The 23,250-nt window shown below is 33.5% G+C and overlaps 4 protein-coding genes across 8 annotated transcripts; 1 reads left to right on the forward strand and 3 right to left on the reverse strand.

The window, feature by feature from the left end:
* Positions 1-336: 336 nt before the first annotated feature.
* Positions 337-5,847, reverse strand: LOC140046119 (high-affinity choline transporter 1-like). 3 transcript variants are annotated; one of them, XM_072090647.1, is made up of 9 exons: positions 5,499-5,847; positions 4,648-4,847; positions 4,266-4,373; positions 3,998-4,153; positions 3,340-3,488; positions 3,019-3,138; positions 2,323-2,476; positions 1,985-2,190; positions 337-1,425 (listed from the first exon to the last, which is right to left on the reverse strand). In XM_072090647.1, the coding sequence occupies exons 2-9, from the start codon at positions 4,811-4,813 to the stop codon at positions 934-936; spliced, it is 1,551 nt and encodes a 516-aa protein (XP_071946748.1). In that variant the 5' UTR covers positions 4,814-4,847; positions 5,499-5,847; the 3' UTR covers positions 337-933. The 3 variants fall into 3 exon arrangements, with proteins under 3 accessions (XP_071946748.1, XP_071946750.1, XP_071946749.1); XM_072090649.1 differs by having other exon boundaries at positions 4,648-4,733; positions 5,499-5,544; XM_072090648.1 differs by lacking the exon at positions 5,499-5,847 and adding an exon at positions 5,070-5,473.
* Positions 5,848-6,711: 864 nt separating this feature from the next.
* Positions 6,712-7,903, reverse strand: LOC140046638 (uncharacterized). The gene is given in 2 exon segments (XM_072091332.1): positions 6,712-7,489; positions 7,863-7,903. Coding segments are annotated over 2 exon segments (810 nt in total). The 3' UTR covers positions 6,712-6,720.
* LOC140046121 (deoxyribonuclease TATDN1-like) lies at positions 6,934-14,680 on the reverse strand. Of its 2 annotated transcripts, none has more exons than XM_072090653.1 (13): positions 14,422-14,680; positions 13,636-13,656; positions 13,452-13,496; positions 13,202-13,251; positions 12,725-12,788; positions 12,137-12,280; positions 11,520-11,562; positions 11,119-11,204; positions 10,695-10,735; positions 10,282-10,358; positions 9,644-9,714; positions 8,857-8,989; positions 6,934-8,429 (listed from the first exon to the last, which is right to left on the reverse strand). In XM_072090653.1, the coding sequence occupies exons 5-13, from the start codon at positions 12,786-12,788 to the stop codon at positions 8,324-8,326; spliced, it is 765 nt and encodes a 254-aa protein (XP_071946754.1). In that variant the 5' UTR covers positions 13,202-13,251; positions 13,452-13,496; positions 13,636-13,656; positions 14,422-14,680; the 3' UTR covers positions 6,934-8,323. The 2 variants fall into 2 exon arrangements, with proteins under 2 accessions (XP_071946754.1, XP_071946753.1); XM_072090652.1 differs by lacking the exon at positions 14,422-14,680 and adding an exon at positions 14,117-14,243.
* On the forward strand, positions 14,249-23,176 carry LOC140046120 (major facilitator superfamily domain-containing protein 10-like). 2 transcript variants are annotated; one of them, XM_072090650.1, is made up of 14 exons: positions 14,249-14,364; positions 15,379-15,566; positions 16,143-16,239; positions 16,667-16,770; positions 17,065-17,223; positions 17,882-18,073; positions 18,313-18,409; positions 18,868-18,973; positions 19,667-19,722; positions 20,297-20,349; positions 20,631-20,721; positions 21,005-21,052; positions 21,422-21,511; positions 21,620-23,176. In XM_072090650.1, the coding sequence occupies exons 2-14, from the start codon at positions 15,390-15,392 to the stop codon at positions 21,721-21,723; spliced, it is 1,374 nt and encodes a 457-aa protein (XP_071946751.1). In that variant the 5' UTR covers positions 14,249-14,364; positions 15,379-15,389; the 3' UTR covers positions 21,724-23,176. The 2 variants fall into 2 exon arrangements, with proteins under 2 accessions (XP_071946751.1, XP_071946752.1); XM_072090651.1 differs by having other exon boundaries at positions 14,250-14,364; positions 15,379-15,560.
* The last annotated feature ends 74 nt before the right edge of the window (positions 23,177-23,250 follow it).

Raw genomic sequence — 23,250 nt, forward strand, 5'->3', positions numbered from 1 at the left:
TATGCAAATAATGCAACATGCAGACCTAGTAGGCTATTTACATTAATAACTACGTAAACACTACACTGGAAAATTAGTGGATGGATACAGAGGGTCATGCTATGTCAGACCACACTTAACATGAATCATATCGCTGTCAAATATAAAATAAATACAAATTTAATCTAATATAATATTCTAAAATAAACACTAAACTCTATATAAGAATATTTATTTATTTATATATATTTATAGTTTTAAAACAACCTTTCTATCTATCTATCTAGACATAGTTCATCCATATGTTGAATACCCTAGTCCATGCAGCCGTTAAAATTGTATCAAATTGTCCTAAACATTCATAATTTACAGTAGCCTTATAGAATGATATGGTTCTGATGAACTATCCATTTTTCTTATTTATTTATATTTACCTTCTCCAGAGTAGACGTGTGATGTTAACTTGAGTGGCGAGTGCTTCTAACTGAAACCTGTCAAACATTCAATTATATTTCAAACGATCGCGATGGTTAGCATTTTTTTTATCAGTTTTAAATTCGTGGACCAATCAGAGAAGAGCAAGCAAAAGATGATCATCATTAAATCTTGGACCAATCATAGAGCGAACAAAGGCTGACCTTCCTCGAATCACCGACATTACGTGAAAATAATCAAGATTACAATTCACTAATTAAGTTTTATTTTGTTTGATTGTGTGCTTTAATTCTAGAATGTTTAGATTATGTAAAATATACAGAAATACCAAATGATCAAATAAACGTATTATCTATTTATTTCTATTTCCATTTATTATTCTTTATTTGAATCATTAGACTATATGACGTTGTTTTGTTAAGATGTCGTTAGAATTAAATGTAAAGAAAGTTCAACACGAATCGATTATCGATTTAAATCTTGTAGCAGTGAAGTTTTTATAAATAATAATTGTAACCATCATGGTTTAGACCTAGGCCTAACTATGTCATCCAGACCGACATCTGCCGCCGGTGATGTAATGTTTGTTACGCATTTAAAAATGTCCCATTTCTTGTCCAGGACATTTTTGGTAAATATGTAGTGAAATAGATAAGAGAAAAGGATAAGTGTTGTTAAGGAGACGAGCATAGAAAATGTACGAAACGGAAACAACTGTTCGCCATTATCAAAAAACGGGTATTCTATAAATGGACTGAGACTAAGTAGTGGTTCACCTCCACCGAGTCTTAGTGATAGTCCTAAAATATACGCGGCAAGTGACCCATACGTGTTGGTATAGTCAATATATACTACGCAGACAAGTTGTGGAAAAAGTACGACGTATACAAAATCGGAACACAGATAGAAGAGTCCATAAATTGAATTAATTGTTATTGCTAAAGTACTGGAGATGCCTCCAGATACAAGAATGGCGCATCTCATCACCCATATGATTTCTTCTTCACTTGCCTTGAAAAGAAATATAAAAAGTTGATAAAGTTGGCATAAAATGTAAGCAGCAGCACTGGAAGATAAAGTGGGTGGATTATTAAAAAATACAGTATGTTTTCTTGGTGAATTGCAAATGGAATAAAACCACAGAAATTGTAATGCAGCGTATGAAGAAAACAAAAGACTCTTGGTCTAGAGGAAAAAATAGTGCTGTTTTATATACTGCAGTGTATGTGGATGGATGGTACAATTCTACAAATGACAGTTTATGCGGTAGCATGAAAGTAGCTCTGCGCTGCAATGATGTAACAGCTAAAACAAATCTGTAGTGCACGTTGACGGAGTTAGGTTGATAGCTTGGATTGGATGTGAAATTAAACCACACAACCGGAAAATCAATTCCACAATATGTTTTAGCCAATGACAATGATCAGTGCTATATACATCGACCTGTAATACCCTTCGCGCACCATACCCTTCGCGCACCATAACCTTATTCAATTAAATTTAAGTATTTGGCAATTACCGTACGGTACTACTTTAATAAGAAGAAATAAATAAGAGAAACAATACTAACATTTGGTCTTATTAGAAGCTTGTATATATTTCTAGCGAACATTGAACTGGATGAAAGTAGTGACGAATCGGCTGATGACATCACAGCGGCACAGACAGCTCCAAGACCGATGATGGAGACAACTTGAGGAGTCAGGTATTGCAGCACTAGAGGAAGTACAATGTTGCTGTCTGTGATTTCTTGGCCATATGCGGTCTCATTCCAATCTACATACACAATTAATTCAAATAAAAAATTATGTTTACTTGCCTTGCTAATATTTTGATGCCCCCCCCCCCCCACAAAAAAACAGAAGAAAAATAATTAAAGTCAAGTCATTAATGTGTTACAGTACTTACTAGTACTAACTGCAATGGCGCCAATCAGAAAAGATGGTATGGTCATGATGATGCAGCCAAAGCCACCAGCATACGATAGAATCTGAGCGTGCCGTGGAGTTCTTGCAGACAGTGCACGCTGGAAATATACTTGCCATGGTACTCCTCCTAAAATCTAATGTAACAGTTAATCATTAAATTTTACTTAAATATAAGCTTACTATTAACAAGCCAATCTAACAACATGACACTGAGCTCAAAATAGAACTCGTAACAGTACTTTGATCTTATGTGTGGTTGCGGCAAATACCCAACAGTTGTATAACTGGACGTATTCTCCGCGGCACGCGATGTCTTTTTAAGCGACGTGCTAATCGTGTCGCAGCCACAGATAAACCCTTTGATTGACGGAGCCCAGCATACTGTTGTTAGATTGCCTAATTATTAATATGGAGCTTTCAGTTTGCGACCATTATGAAAAAGAACAATGGTGAACTGGAATTTGTTTATCAACCTAACTTCTTTTCAACTTTAACAACTGTACCCAATGTTGTTAATCTAAAACTCAACAATTAATTTCAGTTACCTATTATACATATTGTATGTTTTGTAATGATTTATGTATGTTTATGATTTTATGAATGGAAATAAAGAAAGATAAAATATTGGATATTTCTTTCTTGAGAATACAATACAGTAATTAAATAATTATTATACCAATAAAAGGGCATAGTCCAACCAGACACCGCTGTATTTGTTCTCCCAGGTGCCAAACCAATTCGTCTCTGTAATACTCGTAACATGCTCGTTTGCCAAAGCAAATGGAATCGACAACCACTAAAAATAAATATTTACACGTCAGTTTAGAAAGTTACTTCTACGCTTTGCAATTGGTAACTTGGTAATTATGCTGCTTTGAATAGATTTCTTTGGAATTTTTTTAACCTTGAACACCAGTGCAGAAAAAGGAATGTTACGCTAGCAAATTACCTTTTTGTAAATATACACTTTGATCTTCCAAAATGAAAAAACACTCACCAAACCAAAGAATAAGCATGTTAACTGGAGAACATCAGTGTAGGCCACTGAATAAAGTCCTCCAAAGAGAGTGTAAGACATAGCAATACAGGAGGATACGATTATAGCAAGCGTTTTGTCGATACCAAGGATTACACTGAATGTTGAGCCTAGTATAAAAAAAGAAACAAGATATATCTATAATTTGATTCGATTTGATGACTTAGATTAAATAAACGTCATCGAATTCACTTATTATTATTATCATCATTTCTAGTCATTTTACACCAAGTGGCTTCTTCAATTTGACTCAATAACTGTATATTTGCTGACTGCTGATCAATGCTATACCATGGAGAAATAAATAATTATTATTACTCATTTCTCCATGGTTATACTAATTGTTTGAGAAATGCCATTGTGCCATTTCACTTAGTTCTTCCTTTGTCTCACTTTATCTGATAAGATGCCGCCATTAGATTTCGAAATTATACCAACTTTGTGTTTCCGGTATTATTTAGCACAACGCAACATTTGACCAATCACGACGCGATGGGTTATCATCCGAACTTCGCTTGTGATTGGTCAACTCACTTTCGTTTCATCCAAGAGGGAAAATAGCTTTAAATAATAATAATCGGTTTGCTAAATATCAAAAACTATTTTGTTATTGTCGTACCAAGAGCAGCAAGAATCGATCCAGACCAGAAAATCTCTCCAGAAAGAGCTGCGAGAAACAAAAGTCCACCCATTCTTTTTCCAAACTTCATCTGGAAAGGATCTAGCATGGTCACATAGTTTTTTTCTCGCATTTTCTTTGCAAAGAAAAGTCCACCTAATCAAAAAACATCATAAAATTGAAATAATATCTTAGGATATGTTAGTAGCTTAGCTAAGTTAGGCCTATGACTGATGACGTTTGCAATATGAGTCAAATTTGAACTTACTTATGAATAAGCTACTTGAATAAGCCCATGGGGCCTGTGCCCAAAGTAACCCCGAATCAACAATCGACTGTGCTGTACCGTTGATATATCCACCACCAACCCATGTGGCTGCAATAGTAAAAGTATTACAGAAAAGAAGTGTACCGTTTTACTGATGAAAGCGAATTCGTTCAGTCTTCTCTTTTGACCGCATAAATAAAAGTGGTTTTGTTTTGATGAAGTGATACTTGAACAATGATGGTTTTGATATAATGTATTGGACAACACAAAGTAATATTATAGTATTATATTACCGTATATTTTACAGTTATTACAGTCAGTGTATTATTAGTTGAATATAACATAATTACGGACTAGGCCTATATGCTACAAAAGCTCAAACCTGTCATAGTAAAAACACCAAGATACATCCCAATGTTTCGTCCAGCCAGCATGACATCTTCCATTGATGATTTTCCTTTATTCTTTCTGGAAGCATAAAGTCCAATTGCTAAGATGATGACGTAAAAGATGACGACACCGATAAGACCTCCCCAGTTCACTGCCATTGCTAGATGTGTCCGCCAGAAGTTGAAACCAAATCTAAAAGAGTTACTTAAAGCGTAGCTCCGGGTTTTCTATTACTACTAACAGTATACAAAGCTTATAATATACCGTAAATCTAATAGTAACCCACACTCTAATAGTAACCCACACTCTAATGGTAACCCACACTCTATAGAGTGCGGGGGACTATTAGAGTGCGGGTCACTATTATAATAGTGACCCGCACTCTAATAGTAACCCGCACTCTAATTAACCCACCTTATAAGTCAATCTATAATGATGACCCACTACTCTAATAGTAACTCATGGTGGTTATTAATAGAGTCACAAAAACGATCGACAAAATGACGATGATAAGGAGATAATGCATGTTGATCTCGGGAGTGGGGGAGGATTGAGTGTTTTTGAGTTTATAAAGTAAAGTTAAAGTTCAACCAAATTTGTTTATTCGTACTGTTTTATTTTATTTTGCTATGAGTTGCTGACCGGAAAAGTTGGGGTGGATTACTATTTTCAGGTGCCTAATTTTAGTAATATTAACCCACTACTCTACTAGTTTCTGTGCTTAATGAATTATCTGAGCCACTTATAAGCCTAATAATTAGTAATACTATATTTTTAACACAACTTTGCCTATCTGCTAATCCCGTTGAATAATATACATGTCAACAAAAATAATAGGCTTACCAGTTAAATAGCATAGATTCTCCCGAAAAAATGATTTAATAATTCGTCGAAATCACAAACTATAATGAATATCGTATTCATTGCCAAACCGCCAAATAAGGATAGTATAATTTCATTTTATATGCGGGATATTTCATTTAAAGAGAAAAAAAACTTGGCAAGGATATATAAGCTTAGACCTACTATATGCCGTCTCTAATTATTGTATGCCTACATTAAAATAAATCGAAGTTTGTGGTTTCTTTTAAAAAACGATTTATGAAGTTTCCTAATATTGCATTGTATTTTTAAATGGTTTCTTGTCACTTGTAGGTTGATATCAATGTACTGATCAGAGGTCAGTGTTCCAACCCTGGTGTTTACATGTAAATAAAACTATAAAAATCAATGAAATAGAACGTCTTTCTATAGCTACCCACATAAAAGTTTACCATACTGGGAATGACCTTTAGTAAATCATAGTTGCAACCTGGATACCCTCTTAATTTAGAATTAACTAAGTCAATCTATTTAATTTGAGTCATAAAATAAATATAAATGTTATTCTTTGATTTATGACGCATCATCATTTCGCTATCCTTTTTCATGTCTTTTTTGTATTTGTTATCGTTCCCGTTTTTTAAGGCTGTTTTGAGTCACCCTCATTAAACAAAATGTAATAATAAAAAAAATTATATATACATGTATATAATTTAATTTTCTCTAATGTAGTAGGTGTGATAGTATAAAATACAACACTTTCTGTTTAGCCAGAGACATTAATTTTAATGTTCGCTACTGCTCATTACACACGGTACTTTATGATTTAGGACAGTGTCCTGCTCTGGGTTCAAATTGGTTACCGTTTATTCTAAAATATTACATTTGCAACACTGATCTCGATCTGTAGTGTTTTTTTTCGTCAGCATTTTCTTCTTTATCGAAAGAATAGTCAGTAATTGATAATCAAGACTTGCTTAATTTGTTATTGCTACCTTATAACATTAAAGAAAGTGCTGCTGTAGCACCACTTACATTGTTTATAATTATTTTCACGATGTCTGTTCTGCTTTACCAAATCCTTTCAATCACCATAATCAAGCACTATCACTACCATATATGGCTCAATTCCCGTCATGACAGACGATAACCTGACATCCAAAGATTAAATTGTGTTTGATGCAGTGTCAAATTATTTCTTCATTTTCCATTGTTTCTTCTCTTTTTTCTCTCCATTATATTTCTATTCTTTCTCCTCTTTTTTCTTCTCTTCTTTCTCTTTTTCTATCTTGAGTCTTCTTTTCTCTCTTTTTATTCTTTCTCTTTTCCCTCCTCTTCTTCCTTTTTTCTTCTCTTTTTATTCTTCCTCTTTTCTCTCCTCTTCTTCCTTTTTTATTCTCTTTTTATTCTTCCTCTTTTCTCTCCTCTTCTTCCTTTTTTCTTCTCTTTTTATTCTTCCTCTTTTCTCTCCTCTTCTTGCTTTTTTATTCTCTTTTTATTCTTCCTCTTTTCTCTCCTCTTCTTGCTTTTTTATTCTCTTTTTATTCTTCCTCTTTTCTCTCCTCTTCTTCCTTTTTTATTCTCTTTTTATTCTTCCTCTTTTCTCTCCTCTTCTTCCTTTTTTATTCTCTTTTTATTCTTCCTCTTTTCTCTCCTCTTCTTCCTTTTTTATTCTCTTTTTATTCTTCCTCTTTTCTCTCCTCTTCTTCCTTTTTTCTTCTCTTTTTATTCTTCCTCTTTTCTCTCCTCTTCTTCCTTTTTTATTCTCTTTTTATTCTTCCTCTTTTCTCTCCTCTTCTTCCTTTTTTATTCTCTTTTTATTCTTCCTCTTTTCTCTCCTCTTCTTCCTTTTTTATTCTCTTTTTATTCTTCCTCTTTTCTCTCCTCTTCTTCCTTTTTTATTCTCTTTTTATTCTTCCTCTTTTCTCTCCTCTTCTTCCTTTTTTATTCTCTTTTTATTCTTCCTCTTTTCTCTCCTCTTCTTCCTTTTTTCTTCTCTTTTTATTCTTCCTCTTTCAGTTCATAATGTTACAGTTCATAATGTTACAGTTCATAATGTAATACAGTTCATAATGTTACAGTTCATAATGTTACAGTTCATAATGTTACAGTTCATAATGTAATACAGTTCATAATGTTACAGTTCATAATGTTACAGTTCATAATGTTACAGTTCATAATGTTACAGTTCATAATGTTACAGTTCATAATGTTTCAGTTCATAATGTTACAGTTCATAATGTAATACAGTTCATAATGTTACAGTTCATAATGTTACAGTTCATAATGTTACAGTTCATAATGTAATACAGTTCATAATGTTACAGTTCATAATGTTACAGTTCATAATGTTACAGTTCATAATGTTACAGTTCATAATGTTACAGTTCATAATGTTTAACTGAACACGGTAAAAGTTCAATCATTATATGGAGATGCAAAACAAAATAGGTAATAAAATTAAATAGATAGCGAACTACATGCAAGAGCGAAGGGTTGTCAACACGACTTCTTATATTGGCTGCCGTATATCTGTTAACAAATATGATTTAGTATATGAAAATAATTACCTAAATATATGCGGTACATTTCATTTCGAAACCCGAGCTGCACTGACTAGATCTAATAAGATTGAAACAATACTGTCTGCAAATTGTATATATATCTTTTATTCCAGTCCACTAAGGCAGCGCTTGTCTGCTTTATATTCTGTCCAGGTACTCTCACTTTCACCGATGAAGGGCTAGTGTCGCCCGAAAGCTGAAGAAATCCTGAAGGTTAAAATCCTGCATATTCAATCTTGGCGATTCAATCCGGAGATTTTGGTTACAATACTATTTTTATTTTCAAGATCTTTTGTCAAAGAAAAGATTAAGTGTATTCTGATACATTATATCAGAAAGTTCAGTTGCATCTTCTCCTCTGGTTCCTGCCATAACTTCTAAAACTTGCCTACAAATGAAAAAAAAAACCCCAATGTTTATCGTGTATGATAGCCTCTACAAAAAATGTATTGGAATTAGAGATACATCCTCTAATACTCGATTCACACATGTAACATACAGTAATGTGACAAACTGTTTATGGATGTCTCTCAGGATAATCCGACTGAGTTACGATGCTTTCACACACTAGCTTGTCATAATAGTAATTTAAATTGCAGTGTAAAAAGCTTGTATTCAAATATGTGCAGACACCACTCTTGCATCAATGTTGTAATCAACTTGTTGCAACATGTTACATTGATAACACAGAAATGCTTTCATATATTTGTACTAAGGTAACAATTTCTACAATGCTTTTGTAAAATTGTTGTATTATTTGCTTTATAAAAGATATAAAGGATAACTTTACACAATGCTGCATAAATATATCTTACATAATGTGACATGGTTCATTGCGGCTTTTTACACATGACCCTTGTTCCCATTTTTCTTTTTTGCGTGTAGGAAAGGTAGTTTGTATGAACTTTGACCCAGCATGAGTAGGCCGAACTTCACACCATGGAGCATCTACAGAGATGATGTAAAAAAAAAATTAATTATTTATGTAGTTAAATAGTTTTCCATTTTAGCTATGATATACAGTAGCATTGTAATATGGATGTCTATGCAATACACAGTATACAATACACTGCACAATACCTGTACATTATACTGTACAGTATATTGTATACTGTACAGTATATTGTATACTGCACAGTATTGTATACTGCACAGTATATTGTATACTGCACAGTATAATGTATACTGTACAGTATATTGTATACTGCACAGTATATTGTATACTGCACAGTATATTGTATACTGCACAGTATATTGTATACTGCACAGTATATTGTATACTGCACAGTATATTGTATACTGCACAGTATTGTATACTGCACAGTATATTGTATACTGCACAGTATAATGTATACTGTACAGTATATTGTATACTGCACAGTATATTGTATACTGCAGAGTATTGTATATATATTGTATACTGCACAGTATATTGTATACTGCACAGTATATTGTATACATTATACTGTAAATAAAAGAATTATTTCTAATAGATTAATAAATAGAAGTTTACAGTATAGTGCCAATTTGTAGAGAATTACTAAATCAAATAGATTATATGCAACAAAATAGTGTTGCTCAAAGTAAAGTCGCCATTTTTACCCGTTTCTATCATTAACCATTCAGCAGGTATGGAACACATTGCATCAATGTTTTCTTGTGTTTTCAACGAACTAACAAACAAATAAAAATGACACATTTAGTCAAACAATTGGTTATTCAATTTAAATTTAATCTGATTTTACCATTCAGACCAACAGTCTCACAAGAAGTAATGAAGAAGATTTTAAAGAAGTAGTCTGGGACTGTTTAACTTACTCAGTCTAAAGAGAAGAGGAAGAATTTGATAGAAGTTAGGGGCAGTTTAACTTACTCAGTCTAAAGAGAAGAGAAAGAATTTGATAGAAGTTAGGGACAGTTTAACTTACTCAGTCTAAAGAGAAGAGAAAGAATTTGATAAAAGTTGGGGGCAGTTTAACTAACTCAGTCTAAAGAGAAGAGAAAGAATTTGATAAAAGTTAGGGGCAGTTTAACTTACTCAGTCTAAAGAGAAGAGAAAGAATTTGATAGAAGTTAGGGGCAGTTTAACTTACTCAGTCTAAAGAGAAGAGAAAGAATTTGATAGAAGTTAGGGGCAGTTTAACTTACTCAGTCTAAAGAGAAGAGAAAGAATTTAAGAGAAAGAATTTGATAGAAGTTAACTTAATTTACTTGGTCTCAACTTAACTACTGTAACTTACCAACCATTAATTCCAATATAAAGACCTAAATCTGTAAAGGCCTTTGCTTCATCCTTTGACCCATCAAAACTGTGAACCTAATCAAATTACAGTATCTCTTTAAGCTCTGTCTACACTATCAAACTAGTGCAATGTGCCCAAATATGGTAGTGATATAACCCAAATATGGTATGGTATGGTATGGTAATATGTGATAGTGTACACAGAGCTTTAGTAGTAACAAATATGTGGGGCACTACAGACTCAAATCTAAAACAAGACTTAGACACTTCTGGGATGAGAAGGTGTAGTCTCTAAGTCATGTTTATTTTTTGTCAGGATTTTCAGATAAACTCAGATTTTTTAACGGAAAAAAAAGAATGACTTTGAAAACGCATTTTATAAGAAAAGATAGTTGAAGACTACATACATACCACACCTCCTGTATATTTGTCTCGATTTCTCTTCATAATATCTTAACAAAAAATAAATGAAAACATTTATTCTTATGTTATTCTTATCAACTGCTAAATATTATCCTATTCAGACTGAAAAAAATTGGTGATAATGTTGGTAAAGAATCAATTGACTAATTTACATAATAATATTTCAGTTCAGTACTACTGATGTCATCCAAACTTGGGTCAATGTAAAACCAAATTTGGAAGTGGGGTGAAAGGTCACTATTTTACCACGGACTGCCAATATCAATGACTTGATTTTAAATCTCCCAAAACAGAACACCTGGGACTAACCAAATATGTCTACATTTCAGAAATTCCGGTACTCCGAATATGTTTTTAATGGTTAGGAAAAGATGTTCAGCATTGCGAAAGTCAACTGTATTTGAGAACTCACCGATGAAATCGGTATGCGAGTTACGACAGTGAAGAAACATTGGAAGTTTTGACTTCTCTGCTAATTCCATCTGCTGCTCAAAATATCTATAAAACAAACAGAGGCAAGTCTATCCAAATCATACAGCAAATAAATAAAATACAACCAATAAAAATAATAACAAACTAAGAAAGCATCGTACAGAAAAAGTAGTAAAGTGGAAATAGTTGTACACTCACATAAAGAGAGCCAATGTTAGCATTCCACTGTTATGCATTCTAAATACATTGCGCCAAAACGAGAAACCATGTGTGTTAATGATGAATGTTTACCAAATGAAGGCTCAACGGAGCTCACATTACTTTTTGTCAAAAAGGTACACAGAGCCTCATATAAGTCAATAATTTCTATATAAAACTTACTTTAACTGCGTTTCTTTTGGACAAAAGTGTAACCTGTCATAATCTATAAGGTAAAGATATTAAATCTAATAGTCAACTTGATTCATATATTTATATACAGCACAATAAAAAACAAATAGTTGAAAAATAAGGAAAAATATCTCTCATCGCTGTGTGAACCTACAGTATATCCAAGATTGGTAATATTATTTTTGACAACCTAGTAACAAGCTGGGTCATGTCAATCCATTCTGCGCATGTTTCTAGGTCCAGACGTTGACCGAAGATCATCAATATATAAGTTGCATGGCGTCACAAATTGAAAGGTCTCTAGTACCCAGGCAATCTAACAACATGACACTGAACTCGCCTTGCCAAGATAGGAACTTGTAACAGTCTTATGTTTGGCTGCGACAAATACCAACAGTACTGTTACTATGTACATATTCTCTACGGCGCGTGGTAACTGTTAAGGGCGTGGAACTGATCGTACCGCAACCAAAGATGAACTCTTTGAACACCAGAGGTCAGCTTTCTGTTGTTAGATTGCCTTGTTAGTACCGATTGAGAGCATGGCTGCTAAAAGGGAGATAAAAGTGTAGCAATCTATACCAATATGTTAAATTGAGAGTATATACCTAGACCACATTCACCTACAGCTACAACTTTGCCTTCTGCACCATTGATTAATCCAAGCAACTTCTGCATGTAGTTCTGTGATCCTTCATTCTCAAATTCACTGCATCTTGTAGGATGACATCCTACTGTACTGTATAAAGCATCTATATGAATTAAAAAATATTGAATATTCATAATAAAGACACTATCCCTACAATTGTTGATGTTTTGTAAAAATAACGCATATACTTTAAAAACAGGTCATTCCTTGTCTTAAATGCACATGTTACGGTAAATTATGATAAAAAGAGAGAAACAATGCACTACGCAAGTAGCTCACATCGAATGTCCTCTCGTGGACAGTTTTATATTATCAAAAATTGGTGCGTAACTGTGTAGGCCAGGAACTGACTTGAAATTGCCAACTTGTTTGATAGAGGAAGCAGCCATATTGGACAGTCCATCTCCACAGTGGGACATTATTTGAGCTGTAATGTTGTCCCTCTAATTGTATAATACAACCTCTATGTATCAAAATGAATGATGATCTCATAAAATGTATGTAAAAATGTAAGATGATGTTTTTAAAATAATTTAAATGTATATACCATTTGTTTTTGCTAGCTCCAATGCCAATTTGCTGTCCTCAAGGTTACCTCCAGTTATTATCATCTATAATGTAATAAAAAAGATTAAGTATTCATTAAGATAAAAACCAATATAAACATATCATATTGAAACAGGTTTTCACATATGTCTTCAATTTCGGTTTATTATTTCAGAAAAGCCTAATTATGTATTAAAGGCAATGGTACACATAAGATAGAAAAACAGAAAATGAAATATTTCAAAAAAGGACACACAAAGCAGGAAACTATTGCACAAACTTTGTTGTAAGCATACATTAAGCTCTGTCTACAGTCACTATCAAACATTATGTGAAAAAAAAAATGTGATGTGCCCATATATGGACATAATGATATCACTACCATATTTGGGCACATCACTAGTTGCAGTTTTTCTTGAAGAGTAAAATTAATTGTTTAATATATTACAGTTAAAATAATTACAATTGCATACAATACCTTTTGAATGCCCACATTATGAGCTCTTTGTAAAACTTCAAGTAAGTCATCTAAGGATAATTTAAAAAAAGGACAAATAGCATTAATAATTCTAATTGAGATGTCTGATATTATTTTTTAATTTTAAGTGAACTATGATTTAATCACAATTGTTTTTGTTTGAAAATACATCTTATTTTCATATCAATTCATGGTAAATATTTATTTAGTATAAAATAATAGTAAAAAAATGTTAAAAATTGTTATATACCTTGATGTCGTTGTTTCCCGTGATAAAGTCCTCTGAAAACTTTATCTAAGGAAATAAAAGATTATATTTAAAACTTTTTAGTGAGCATCTTTGCTAGTACTATACTACACAATACACAGTAGAAATCTAAATTTACAAACTATTTATTAAACAGCTCTTTTTTAAGTGTTGGTAAACAACTTACCTGTCAGATTTACACCAATATCTGCAAAACAATACAAAATTACTTTATAAATTAGTCTCCGTGACTGTGTTCGAGTAGTCATTAACAAACAAGTATATTAATTATAACAATTATAATAATAATAATAGTATGCCTACTACTACTCTACTCTACTGTCTGTACTACTCTTCTCTAGGCCCCTAGTAGGCCTAGCTAGGCTAAAATTAGATTAGGAGGCCTAGTAGACCTGCTGGGCCTAGTTAGCCTGCTCTACTCTACTAGTACTAGAGGATCCGTACTAGATAGGGCTGGGTGGGCCTACACACAGGCTACTACCTTTAGTATGCCTAACTAGCCTAGCTAGCTAGTGTAGTAGTAACTAGCCTAGCTAGCTAGGCCTAGGCCTAGAATAGATGCACATTTTTTAGCAGTTTAAAGTCGCGTAATTACAAAAAAAAACAATTGGCCTACTTTCTTAAATTACTTAGGTTATAATAATTACCAATTAATTTTAAAGTTGTTATTTGCTTAGCCATCGAATCACATGCCATGTGCGCCAGATTAAATTATTATTATTATGTGACTGAAAGTTCAAGGGTTACGTTCACGCTCGAATGCGTTTCTAAAGTCAACAAAAGAGGAAGGTGGTGCTAGTGGTTGCTTCTTATTTTTAGGCCTAACTTAGTGGAAGGACGATCACAGCACAGGTAGTTGTTATATCCTGTTTGACGTGGTGTATAACACAAGGAAGTAAGTATACTCTATATACACTATAATAATCTATATTAAATATTTGTAATGGCGTACACAGTTAGGTAGGCTAGGCCTAGGCTTAGTATAGTAGTATGTAACGCGTTTATAACGTGTGCAGACAGTGCAGATGATCCCCGTGCAGATCACAAGATCACATTTTTAGCCTCTAAAAAAGTGTACGTGGTAGGTCTTCGATAGGAAATGGGACATCCAATCAAAATAGTAATAGGATTAGAAAAGTGAGACAGTCGCTATTTTATTTTAATGATTTACCCTTTTTTCTTTGTAATATTTTTCTTTCCAATATTACATTTTATTTATAAAAATATTGTTTATAGAATAGTATACTTACTACCTAGAACTAGGAGGCCTCAGATAGACAATAGGCCTATTATATTGTTAATAAATCATAAGCTTCTTAAATTTCTTTTATTGAATAGAAGTGTATCAATGATGACAATGCACAAAATGCTATTATGTTTCATTCATCCTGTATGAGGAACTAAACTAAAACTTATGAATGAATGATTTGTACTTTTAATATTTTATTTATGTGTGTCAGGAGTCGCAGCTACTGTATTTAAATAAAAGAAATATAGTATTATTTGTATTAGGGCCAACTCTCTAACTAAGTAAAAAGTTTGGTAAATGTCCTACAAAGACTAAATGCTATTAAGAGTTACTGTGTCAGCATGTACTGTTCAACCTTATGGTGTAGATATAATAAGAGCACTCTGAGATCATTTAAAGTATGCTATAACAATGCCTTGTATTGTATTGTTTGCTGCTGAAGCAGCTTAGAAAGTGATAGCATGTTGTTTGTTTTAAATGAAATTCCATCCAAAAATTGAATAATTGTTTCAATATCATAGAGATAGAATAACCGAAGCTTTGGATTTAGAATATTTAGATTTTTTATTTCATTGCCCTTAAATTTAACAGGGAGTTGTAAAATAAGAACTCCCTGAATTTAAGTAGTAAATTTTGGTCGTTTTTTCCTTGTTGGATTAGAGAGAAAGAGAATGGCTGGATCAGCACTTTCAGAAAAGAAGGAGATGGCTGGTGTTGACAAAGAGAAGATGTCAGGAATGGTGAAGATAGTGTTTGTATCACTACTCCTTGATCTGTTAGCCTTTACCATGATTCTTCCATTGCTTCCTTCTCTACTCGACTACTATGGTAATACTGATCAGGTAAAGGTAAAACTTTGTTTAAAACACTACAGTTATATTATCAAATTGTAATCAGTCAAAATATTGAATCATATCACAAGAATATTTAGTATTTTATGACTATTAACTGCTATTTTAACAGAGTTTAACATAAAAAAAATGCTTTTAAGTACAGTTATACTTCCTGTGTCAGACAATTAATAATAATAATATAAAAGTTCTCGTATAAGCGCCAAATTCCAAAGAATGGATCATTGCTCATGGCAATGTGGACTCTGATGTTAAACTTTTCAACTACATGCTTCTTCCCTAAGGGTCATGTCAGTGCAGCCACTTTAAAGAGCTCTCATCTGTCGACAACACAGTGGCTGTGTAACCCCCTACTCATCTCAAAAGATGTACTAAGTTCTTTAAAGTGCACATGAGCCAGATGTGTACACTGGACCTATGGTTTACAGTCTTTATCCGAGAAGACTTGTTTTACCACCAGTGAGCCTCGAACCCTACCGTTGTTATGTCTACGTAATTACGGTTCCACTGACTGTCTTAACAGCTCGGCCACTCACGCAATAGCATTATGTTTTATTTTAATGTTTTTTACAGAGTGGATTGTACACCAGTATGCTGTCCTCATGCACTGCATTCAGAGAACTCCTGGGAATACCTGACACAGAGAAATATAATTCAGTACTGTTTGGAGGTATACAGCTATATTCAACTCTTTAATATCTGTTTTAAATAATTTATATTATACTTAAGTCATTTCTGGTCACATATGGAAACATACTTCCATATAATACAGCTAATTATCAGTGCAAAGTTGTGTCTTGACCTTACCAGGTACCCATTTGTACACCTGGGTGAACAGAGGCAAACCTAAGTGTCTTGCCTAAGGATGATACAAGCAATGTGACAAGCGTTGGATTCGAACCCAAGATCTCACAATCAATAGTCCAACATCCAAAACACTGTGCCAAACGCCTATATGACCAAGTGTAACCTCATACTTGAGTATATAAATCCATTGTTTTCCCATAATTCCCTTAATGTTATACCCAGAGCCATATGCAGGTCATATTTACAAAATGAAGACGTTAGTCAAGTTTATGATTATTTCTAATTTGCAGGCATTATAGGTTCGTTGTTCAGCTTTCTTCAGTTTATAATTTGTCCAGTTTGTGGAGCTGCTTCTGATTATTATGGTAGAAGACCACTCATGATCATATCAATGGTAAATACAAACAATGAATACTGTATTTAAATCAATATTCACTGATGTGAGCAAAATAATTAAATCTTCAAAAATGTTTTCATCTGGTTTTATATAATCTTTACGTTAAACCGTAACAAGATACATACGTGTGCCACATTTCAACCTGTTTCTTTTTTTTTGTCACATAAAGTTTGATAGTGTAGACAGAGTTTATATATAAAGTACTTTTTTTTATGCCTTTTTTACATTCTATCTGTATATGCATTAGACCAACAAAGATGAATTGAACAAGATGTTTTCTTTCCTCTTCAGATTGGGATTGTCGCTTCTTACATACTGTGGGCCTTGTCACACAATTTTACTATCTTTGTTCTAGCAAGGATCGTTGGAGGCCTCAGTAAAAGTAATGTTAGTCTAAGTACTACTATTGTAACAGATGTTTCTTCAACGAAAACACGTGGGAAAGGAATGGTAAGATTTCAGGAACTTTTGGCAATTCCAGGGCCGTAGCCAGGATCTGTCAAGGTGGGGTTCAAACACTAAAGCTTGGTTCCCACTTGAACGTAACGCAAGGACGTAAACGCAACGCCAGCGTTTTAACCAATGACAAGCGAAGTTATAGACAGTTAGCAATCACAAGCGAATAAGCCATCGCTTGTGATTTGTCAATTCACTTGCGTTGCGTTACGTCTTTGTGTTGCGTCGCTAGTGGGAACCACGCTTAAGTATTTGAGCCACAGGCCCTTATGGCACACATATTTGGAGGATTTTCAGAGATGTGATGAGGGTATTGGGCATGTCAGGGATGGTGGTTTGCAGTTGATTAAGGGGGTTCGCTGTAAATTCGCTGTAAATTCTTTTGAATTTTTACTTTGTACGTTTTTTACAGAATTATCCAGCTGTTGGCTGCCTTCTGTTTGTACTATTTATGTGTTCTTTTTATGAATAAATACCTATATAATTATATATAAAGTGGGGTTCACCCAACCATAAAAAACCCCCTGGCTACAGGCCTGAATTCAGTTATGGTGTTAAAAGATTATTGAAAGATAGTTACTTTTACTCCTTTCTACAATCATCATGCCATATTGCTTTTGTAATATAAATTATATATTATATTTCTTTCCAGGCACTTGTTGGTATTGCCTTCTCTATAGGTTTCATTGTTGGGCCTCTCATTGGCGCCTTCTTTGCTAGTCGTGGAGTCGGTGAGGGCACCGCATTCTATGTGAAGCCTGCATTGCTTGCCCTGACCCTGGCAACGGCTGACCTACTTTTCATAATAGCCTTTATGAAGGAGACACTACCAGAAGGAAAACGGGTAAGACATTTGTCATTATTTTGTTACAGTTTGGTTTAGTTGTGTCATTCATAACTTACCAGGATAATTTTATGTTAGCATTTTTTATCTGGGAAGATTGCTTTAACTTCAAAATAATTAATAAAATACCCCTATATATACATGGTATAATATAAGAAGAAACTTTTGAAACAAGGTATTATTATTGATTTGATCATTATTTTTTCATCTTTGTTATATCAATTTGTTCATTTTTTCAGGCAAACTCTTTTAGTAATTCACTAACTGATGTTCAAGACCTGATCAACCCTATTTCATTATTCAACTTTGCTGCCGTTAAGGAAGTTAGACGAAAATGTAGGTTATAAATTATTTATTTTTACTGTTTGGTAGTAAACATTAAACTCTGCTTTCTCTTAATAACACCAGGGAGTGTAAAGGGAGATAAACAAGGTCTCTAAAGAGCTAGATGCGTACAAAAAACAACAATAAAAAATTTAGTAGAGGAACTGTAGCTACCATGTGTCATAGAGGCCATACTTCTTGTTGCTTGAACATTATTATTTCATTATATAGATTAATTTATTGTACATTTGATTGATTTGATTGATTTATTTGATGGATTGATTTATTTGATTGATTTATTTGATTGATTTATTTGATTGATGGATTGATTGATTGGATTGAATGATTGATGGATTGATTGATTGATTTGATGGACTGATTGATGATTGATTTGATTGATTGATTTGATTGACTGATTTGATTGAATGCCATTGAATCTGTAACAATTATGTAATCTGATTACTTTTCAGCAATGCTTCGTCAAGTTGGCCTTTCATATTTCTTCTATCTTTTTATCTTTTCTGGTTTGGAATTCACGCTTACCTTTCTGGTACATAGAAGATTCAATTACACAAGGTATATACTGTATTTCATAATGTGCTTCACATTATAAATTTATTAATATATTTAAAATGATTAATGTATTTTATTTCATTGACATATTCATTTATTTTGTTGAAAAGTTTCATCAAAATTCAATTTAGCATAATTATATACTTGGCAAAATAGAATTTTGCCAAGTATAGCACTTGGTTTGCTTTGTTTGTTAGCAAGATAGTGCCTACAATGTTCAAGTTATAATAGCACTTGGTTTGTTTGTTTGTTAGCAAGATAGTGCCTACAATGTTCAAGTTATAATAGCACTTGGTTTGCTTTGTTTGTTAGCAAGATAGTGCCTACAATGTTCAAGTTATAATAGCACTTGGTTTGCTTTGTTTGTTAGCAAGATAGTGCCTACAATGTTATACTTGCTTTGTTTGTTTGTTAGCAAGATAGTGCCTACAATGTTCAAGTTATAATTCTGAATTGTTGGTGTAAACGTGTATATACTTACAGAACAAGAAAATCAGTTCATTAATAACTCACAAATAAAAAAAAGAAAAACTTGTATTCATTTAACATGGGCTGAAATATCAACATGTGCCCTCTGTGGCAATATTTCACTCACTTCACAATATATAAACAAGACACTAATGAAGATATAATTAAGATTATTTATTAATATTAATATTAGTTATATCTGTTTCTTTTTCTTCTTTTGCCCATCAGTATGCAACAAGGCCGAATGTTCTTCTTTATGGGTTCTATCATGGCTATTGTGCAGGGTGAGTATCTTAAAAACAAGTAGCAAGTTAACCTTAAGTATACCGGAGTAACTCCCTACTTGTCTCAAGTGATGATGAGTGAGTGGCCGAGCGGTTAAGACAGTGGAACTGTAATCACGTAGCCATAACATCGGCAGGGGTTCGAGGCTCACTCACTCCATGGTTCTGGTGGTAGAACGAGTCTTCTCGGATAAGGACTATAAACCGTAGGTCCAGTGTACACAACTTGCTCGTGTGCACTTTAAAGAACCTAGTACATCTTTTGAGACGAGTAGGGGGTTACCCCGGTGTATTAGTACATCACAGCCACTGATCACCAACTGGGCCCTCTGGGAGATCAGTCTTTGACTGAAGAGGTCACCCAGTATAAAGATAAAACAAACAAAAAACAAACAAAAAACAAACAAACAAATCAAAAGATGTACTATATTTTTGTATAACCTATGTGCTCTAATTTCTTTTATATTGCTGATATAAAGTATATTATTATTTATTTATTATTGTTATAATTATTAATTAATACTACTACTACTACTATTAATACTGTATTAATAATTATTATAATGTAATTAAGGTGGATATGTCAGACGAATTCAACCAGGAAAAGAAAAGAAAGTTGCTCTTATGGTGAGTTTTAAGCTCTGTCTACACTATCAAACTTTATGTGACGAAAAATGTGATGTGCCCATATATGGACATGATGATGTCATATCACTACCATATTTGGAAATATCACTACCATATTTGGGCAAATCACACTTTTTATTATTTATTTACTTTGATTAGTTCAATAGCAATTATAAGTCAACTTAATTTGTAAAAACACAAAGCAGTCAGTCAGATATTTTTAATGTGATGCTCAACCTTTTTTTGTACGGGAAAACTAATTTCAATGTTTGATTTGTTAGGGCATTATTGTATTGATTCCTGCATTCATCATCATTGGCTACGCTACAACACCCTTCGTTTGTTACCTTGGTCTCACACTCTTCTCATTCGGTAAGTCTGTTTTTAATCTTATTATATTTTATACTTATACTAATGTACCTTTTCTTCCATTTTTTCTGTATATATCTCAAATTGTGTATGCTTTTATTTTTCTGTATTTATGTTATATATGTTTTAACTTTTTTCTTTTCTTTTAAACCTTGTAACTGGACCATTTTGAAAAGCAATACTAAGTTACTGAAAATGCAATCCAGTCAATCAAAAATAAATAAATAAAATAATGTGTGGCCTTTTGTTTTGCATTAGCTTTCACTGAATATTGTTTCTATTTCAGCTTCTGCAACTGTAGTTCCTTGTTTAACAACTCTTGTATCTACATTTGGTAAGCCATTTAAAATCTCTAATTATTAGCCTCTAAATAATCAGTGCATACAGTTTAACTATATGTCACTACAGTCTTGTGTACTGAACGATAATACAGCCTACTACAGTTCCACTTTGAATCCAAAAATACTACTTATGTTAGGTTAGATTACATAGTAACATGGAACTTGTGCAATGACCTATGACATCATAATGGAGATGCTATTTGCATAGTCATCAGACCTTGGATTTTGTGTTATAGTCGTGCGGATTCTAGTCGAATCAAGCACGGCACGCTTGTATTAATTATTTCCTTTCATATATTTTGTATATCAATTATTTTTTAACATTATTTTGAACTATTAGTTTTATTTTAATAATATTTCAGGTAAAGATGACCAAAAAGGAACTGTTTTGGGGATTTTCCGATCGCTAGGAGCACTAGCTAGAGCATTTGGTCCGATAATTGCATCATCTGGTATGTTTCAAATCTTAAGCCTACTAATTATTATTATTATTAGCTAGATGACTACAGTGTTATTGGAACAAGATATTCCAAAACCAATTTCTTTTTTTTGTTATTTAGTTTACTGGAGCCTGGGTGCAACAACTTGCTACATCTTTGGTGGAGTGAGTCTTCTTCTACCAGTTGTAATTTTACAAAGGGCTGTATCTGTGAAAAGCGACTAATCAACACAATGGGGTTGATTAGGTACATGCAGTTTCAATGTAGTTCAATGGCAGTTGCATTGCAAGGGCTGCCAATGTAGTTCAATGGCAGTTGCATTGCAAGGGCTGCCAATGTAGTTTAATGGCAGTTGCATTGCAAGGGCTGCCAATGTAGTTCAATGGCAGTTGCATTGCAAGGCCTGCCAACGGGGCTGCCAATTTAGTTCAATGGCAGTTGCATTGCAAGGGCTGCCAATGTAGTTCAATGGCAGTTTCTTTGCAAGGGCTGCCTATGTAGTTCAATGGCAGTTTCTTTGCAAGGGCTGCCAATGTAGTTCAATGGCAGTTGCATTGCAAGGGCTGCCAATGTAGTTAAATGGCAATTTCTTTGCAAGGGCTGCCAATGTAGTTCAATGGCAGTTGCATTGCAAGGGCTGCCAATGTAGTTCAATGGCAGTTGCATTGCAAGGGCTGCCAATGTGGTTCAATGGCAGTTTCTTTGCAAGGGCTGCCAATGTAGTTCAATGGCAGTTGCATTGCATGGCTGCCAATGTAGTTCAATGGCAGTTTCTTTGCAAGGGCTCCCAATGTAGTTCAATGGCAGTTGCATTGCAAGGCTGCCAATGTAGTTCAATTGCAGTTTCTTTGCAAGGGCTCCCAATGTAGTTCAATGGCAGTTGCATTGCAAGGCTGCAAATGTAGTTCAATGGCAGTTTCTTTGCAAGGGCTGCCAATGTAGTTCAATGGCAGTTGCATTGCAAGGGCTGCCAATGTGGTTCAATGGCAGTTTCTTTGCAAGGGCTGCCAATGTAGTTCAATGGCAGTTGCATTGCAAGGGTTGCCAATGTAGTTCAATGGCAGTTGCATTGCAAGGGCTGCCAATGTAGTTCAATGGCAGTTTCTTTGCAAGGGCTGCCAATGTAGTTCAATGGCAGTTGCATTGCAAGGTTGCCAATGTAGTTCAATGGCAGTTGCATTGCAAGGGTTGACAATGTATTTCACAGCTATAGCATTAAACATTCCAATAATTTGCAATGGTTGAGAGATCTGACAGTTTAAATTAATAATACACTCATAGCCTCTAACTATTAAAATCAGTCTATATGTTTCTCAATGATCTTCCAAGTTTCCGAGATTCACTCACATGACATATAAATGTAGTACAGCACCTGAGCAACAGGTTGTTGCTTAGTTTAGAGATGCACGTTGAATATTGAATCCAAAGGTCCAGTTAGAATATAGAAATGGATGAGCTTGTTTATGTTATGTTGCCATTATCACTTTAATTGTTTTTACTAATACATGAGAGAATATCTATTTTTCACCGATTTATATATTTATATTGAATATTTCTTTTTAGTTATTATAGTAATATAGATTATGAGAATCATGGACACCCATTGTAGTGCAGCAGATTTATACAATATATAAATCATTATTATAAGATAAGAAACAATAAAGAATCTTGTTATTATTTCCAATTGTCTTTTGTGTTTACGTCTTGCGTTAAAATGTAGACATAATAATTATGTACAATTATAAATTTTT

The sequence above is a fragment of the Antedon mediterranea genome, chromosome 4, assembly GCF_964355755.1.
Source record: "Antedon mediterranea chromosome 4, ecAntMedi1.1, whole genome shotgun sequence".
Classification (NCBI taxonomy): Eukaryota; Metazoa; Echinodermata; class Crinoidea; order Comatulida; family Antedonidae; genus Antedon; species Antedon mediterranea.

What these genes read in the sequence shown, in the direction of transcription:
- LOC140046119 (XM_072090647.1), bottom strand. Translation starts at nt 4,813, where the DNA reads ATGGCAGTGAACTGGGGAGGTCTTATCGGTGTCGTCATCTTTTACGTC. An exon ending in TGGACTATGCCCTTTTATTG is followed by an intron (nt 2,477 to 3,018) that starts GTATAATAATTA and finishes CTGTTACATTAG; the next exon opens with ATTTTAGGAGGAGTACCATG. An exon ending in AGCTTCTAATAAGACCAAAT is followed by an intron (nt 1,426 to 1,984) that starts GTTAGTATTGTT and finishes TTTCTTTTCAAG; the next exon opens with GCAAGTGAAGAAGAAATCAT.
- LOC140046121 (XM_072090652.1), bottom strand. Translation starts at nt 14,165, where the DNA reads ATGGCATGTGATTCGATGGCTAAGCAAATAACAACTTTAAAATTAATT. An exon ending in AACAACTTTAAAATTAATTG is followed by an intron (nt 13,657 to 14,116) that starts GTAATTATTATA and finishes ATTGTTTTGCAG; the next exon opens with ATATTGGTGTAAATCTGACA. An exon ending in ATGGTTAATGATAGAAACGG is followed by an intron (nt 8,990 to 9,643) that starts GTAAAAATGGCG and finishes TCATCTCTGTAG; the next exon opens with ATGCTCCATGGTGTGAAGTT.
- LOC140046120 (XM_072090650.1), top strand. Translation starts at nt 15,390, where the DNA reads ATGGCTGGATCAGCACTTTCAGAAAAGAAGGAGATGGCTGGTGTTGAC. An exon ending in TAAGGAAGTTAGACGAAAAT is followed by an intron (nt 18,410 to 18,867) that starts GTAGGTTATAAA and finishes ATTACTTTTCAG; the next exon opens with CAATGCTTCGTCAAGTTGGC. An exon ending in TCCGATAATTGCATCATCTG is followed by an intron (nt 21,512 to 21,619) that starts GTATGTTTCAAA and finishes TTTGTTATTTAG; the next exon opens with TTTACTGGAGCCTGGGTGCA.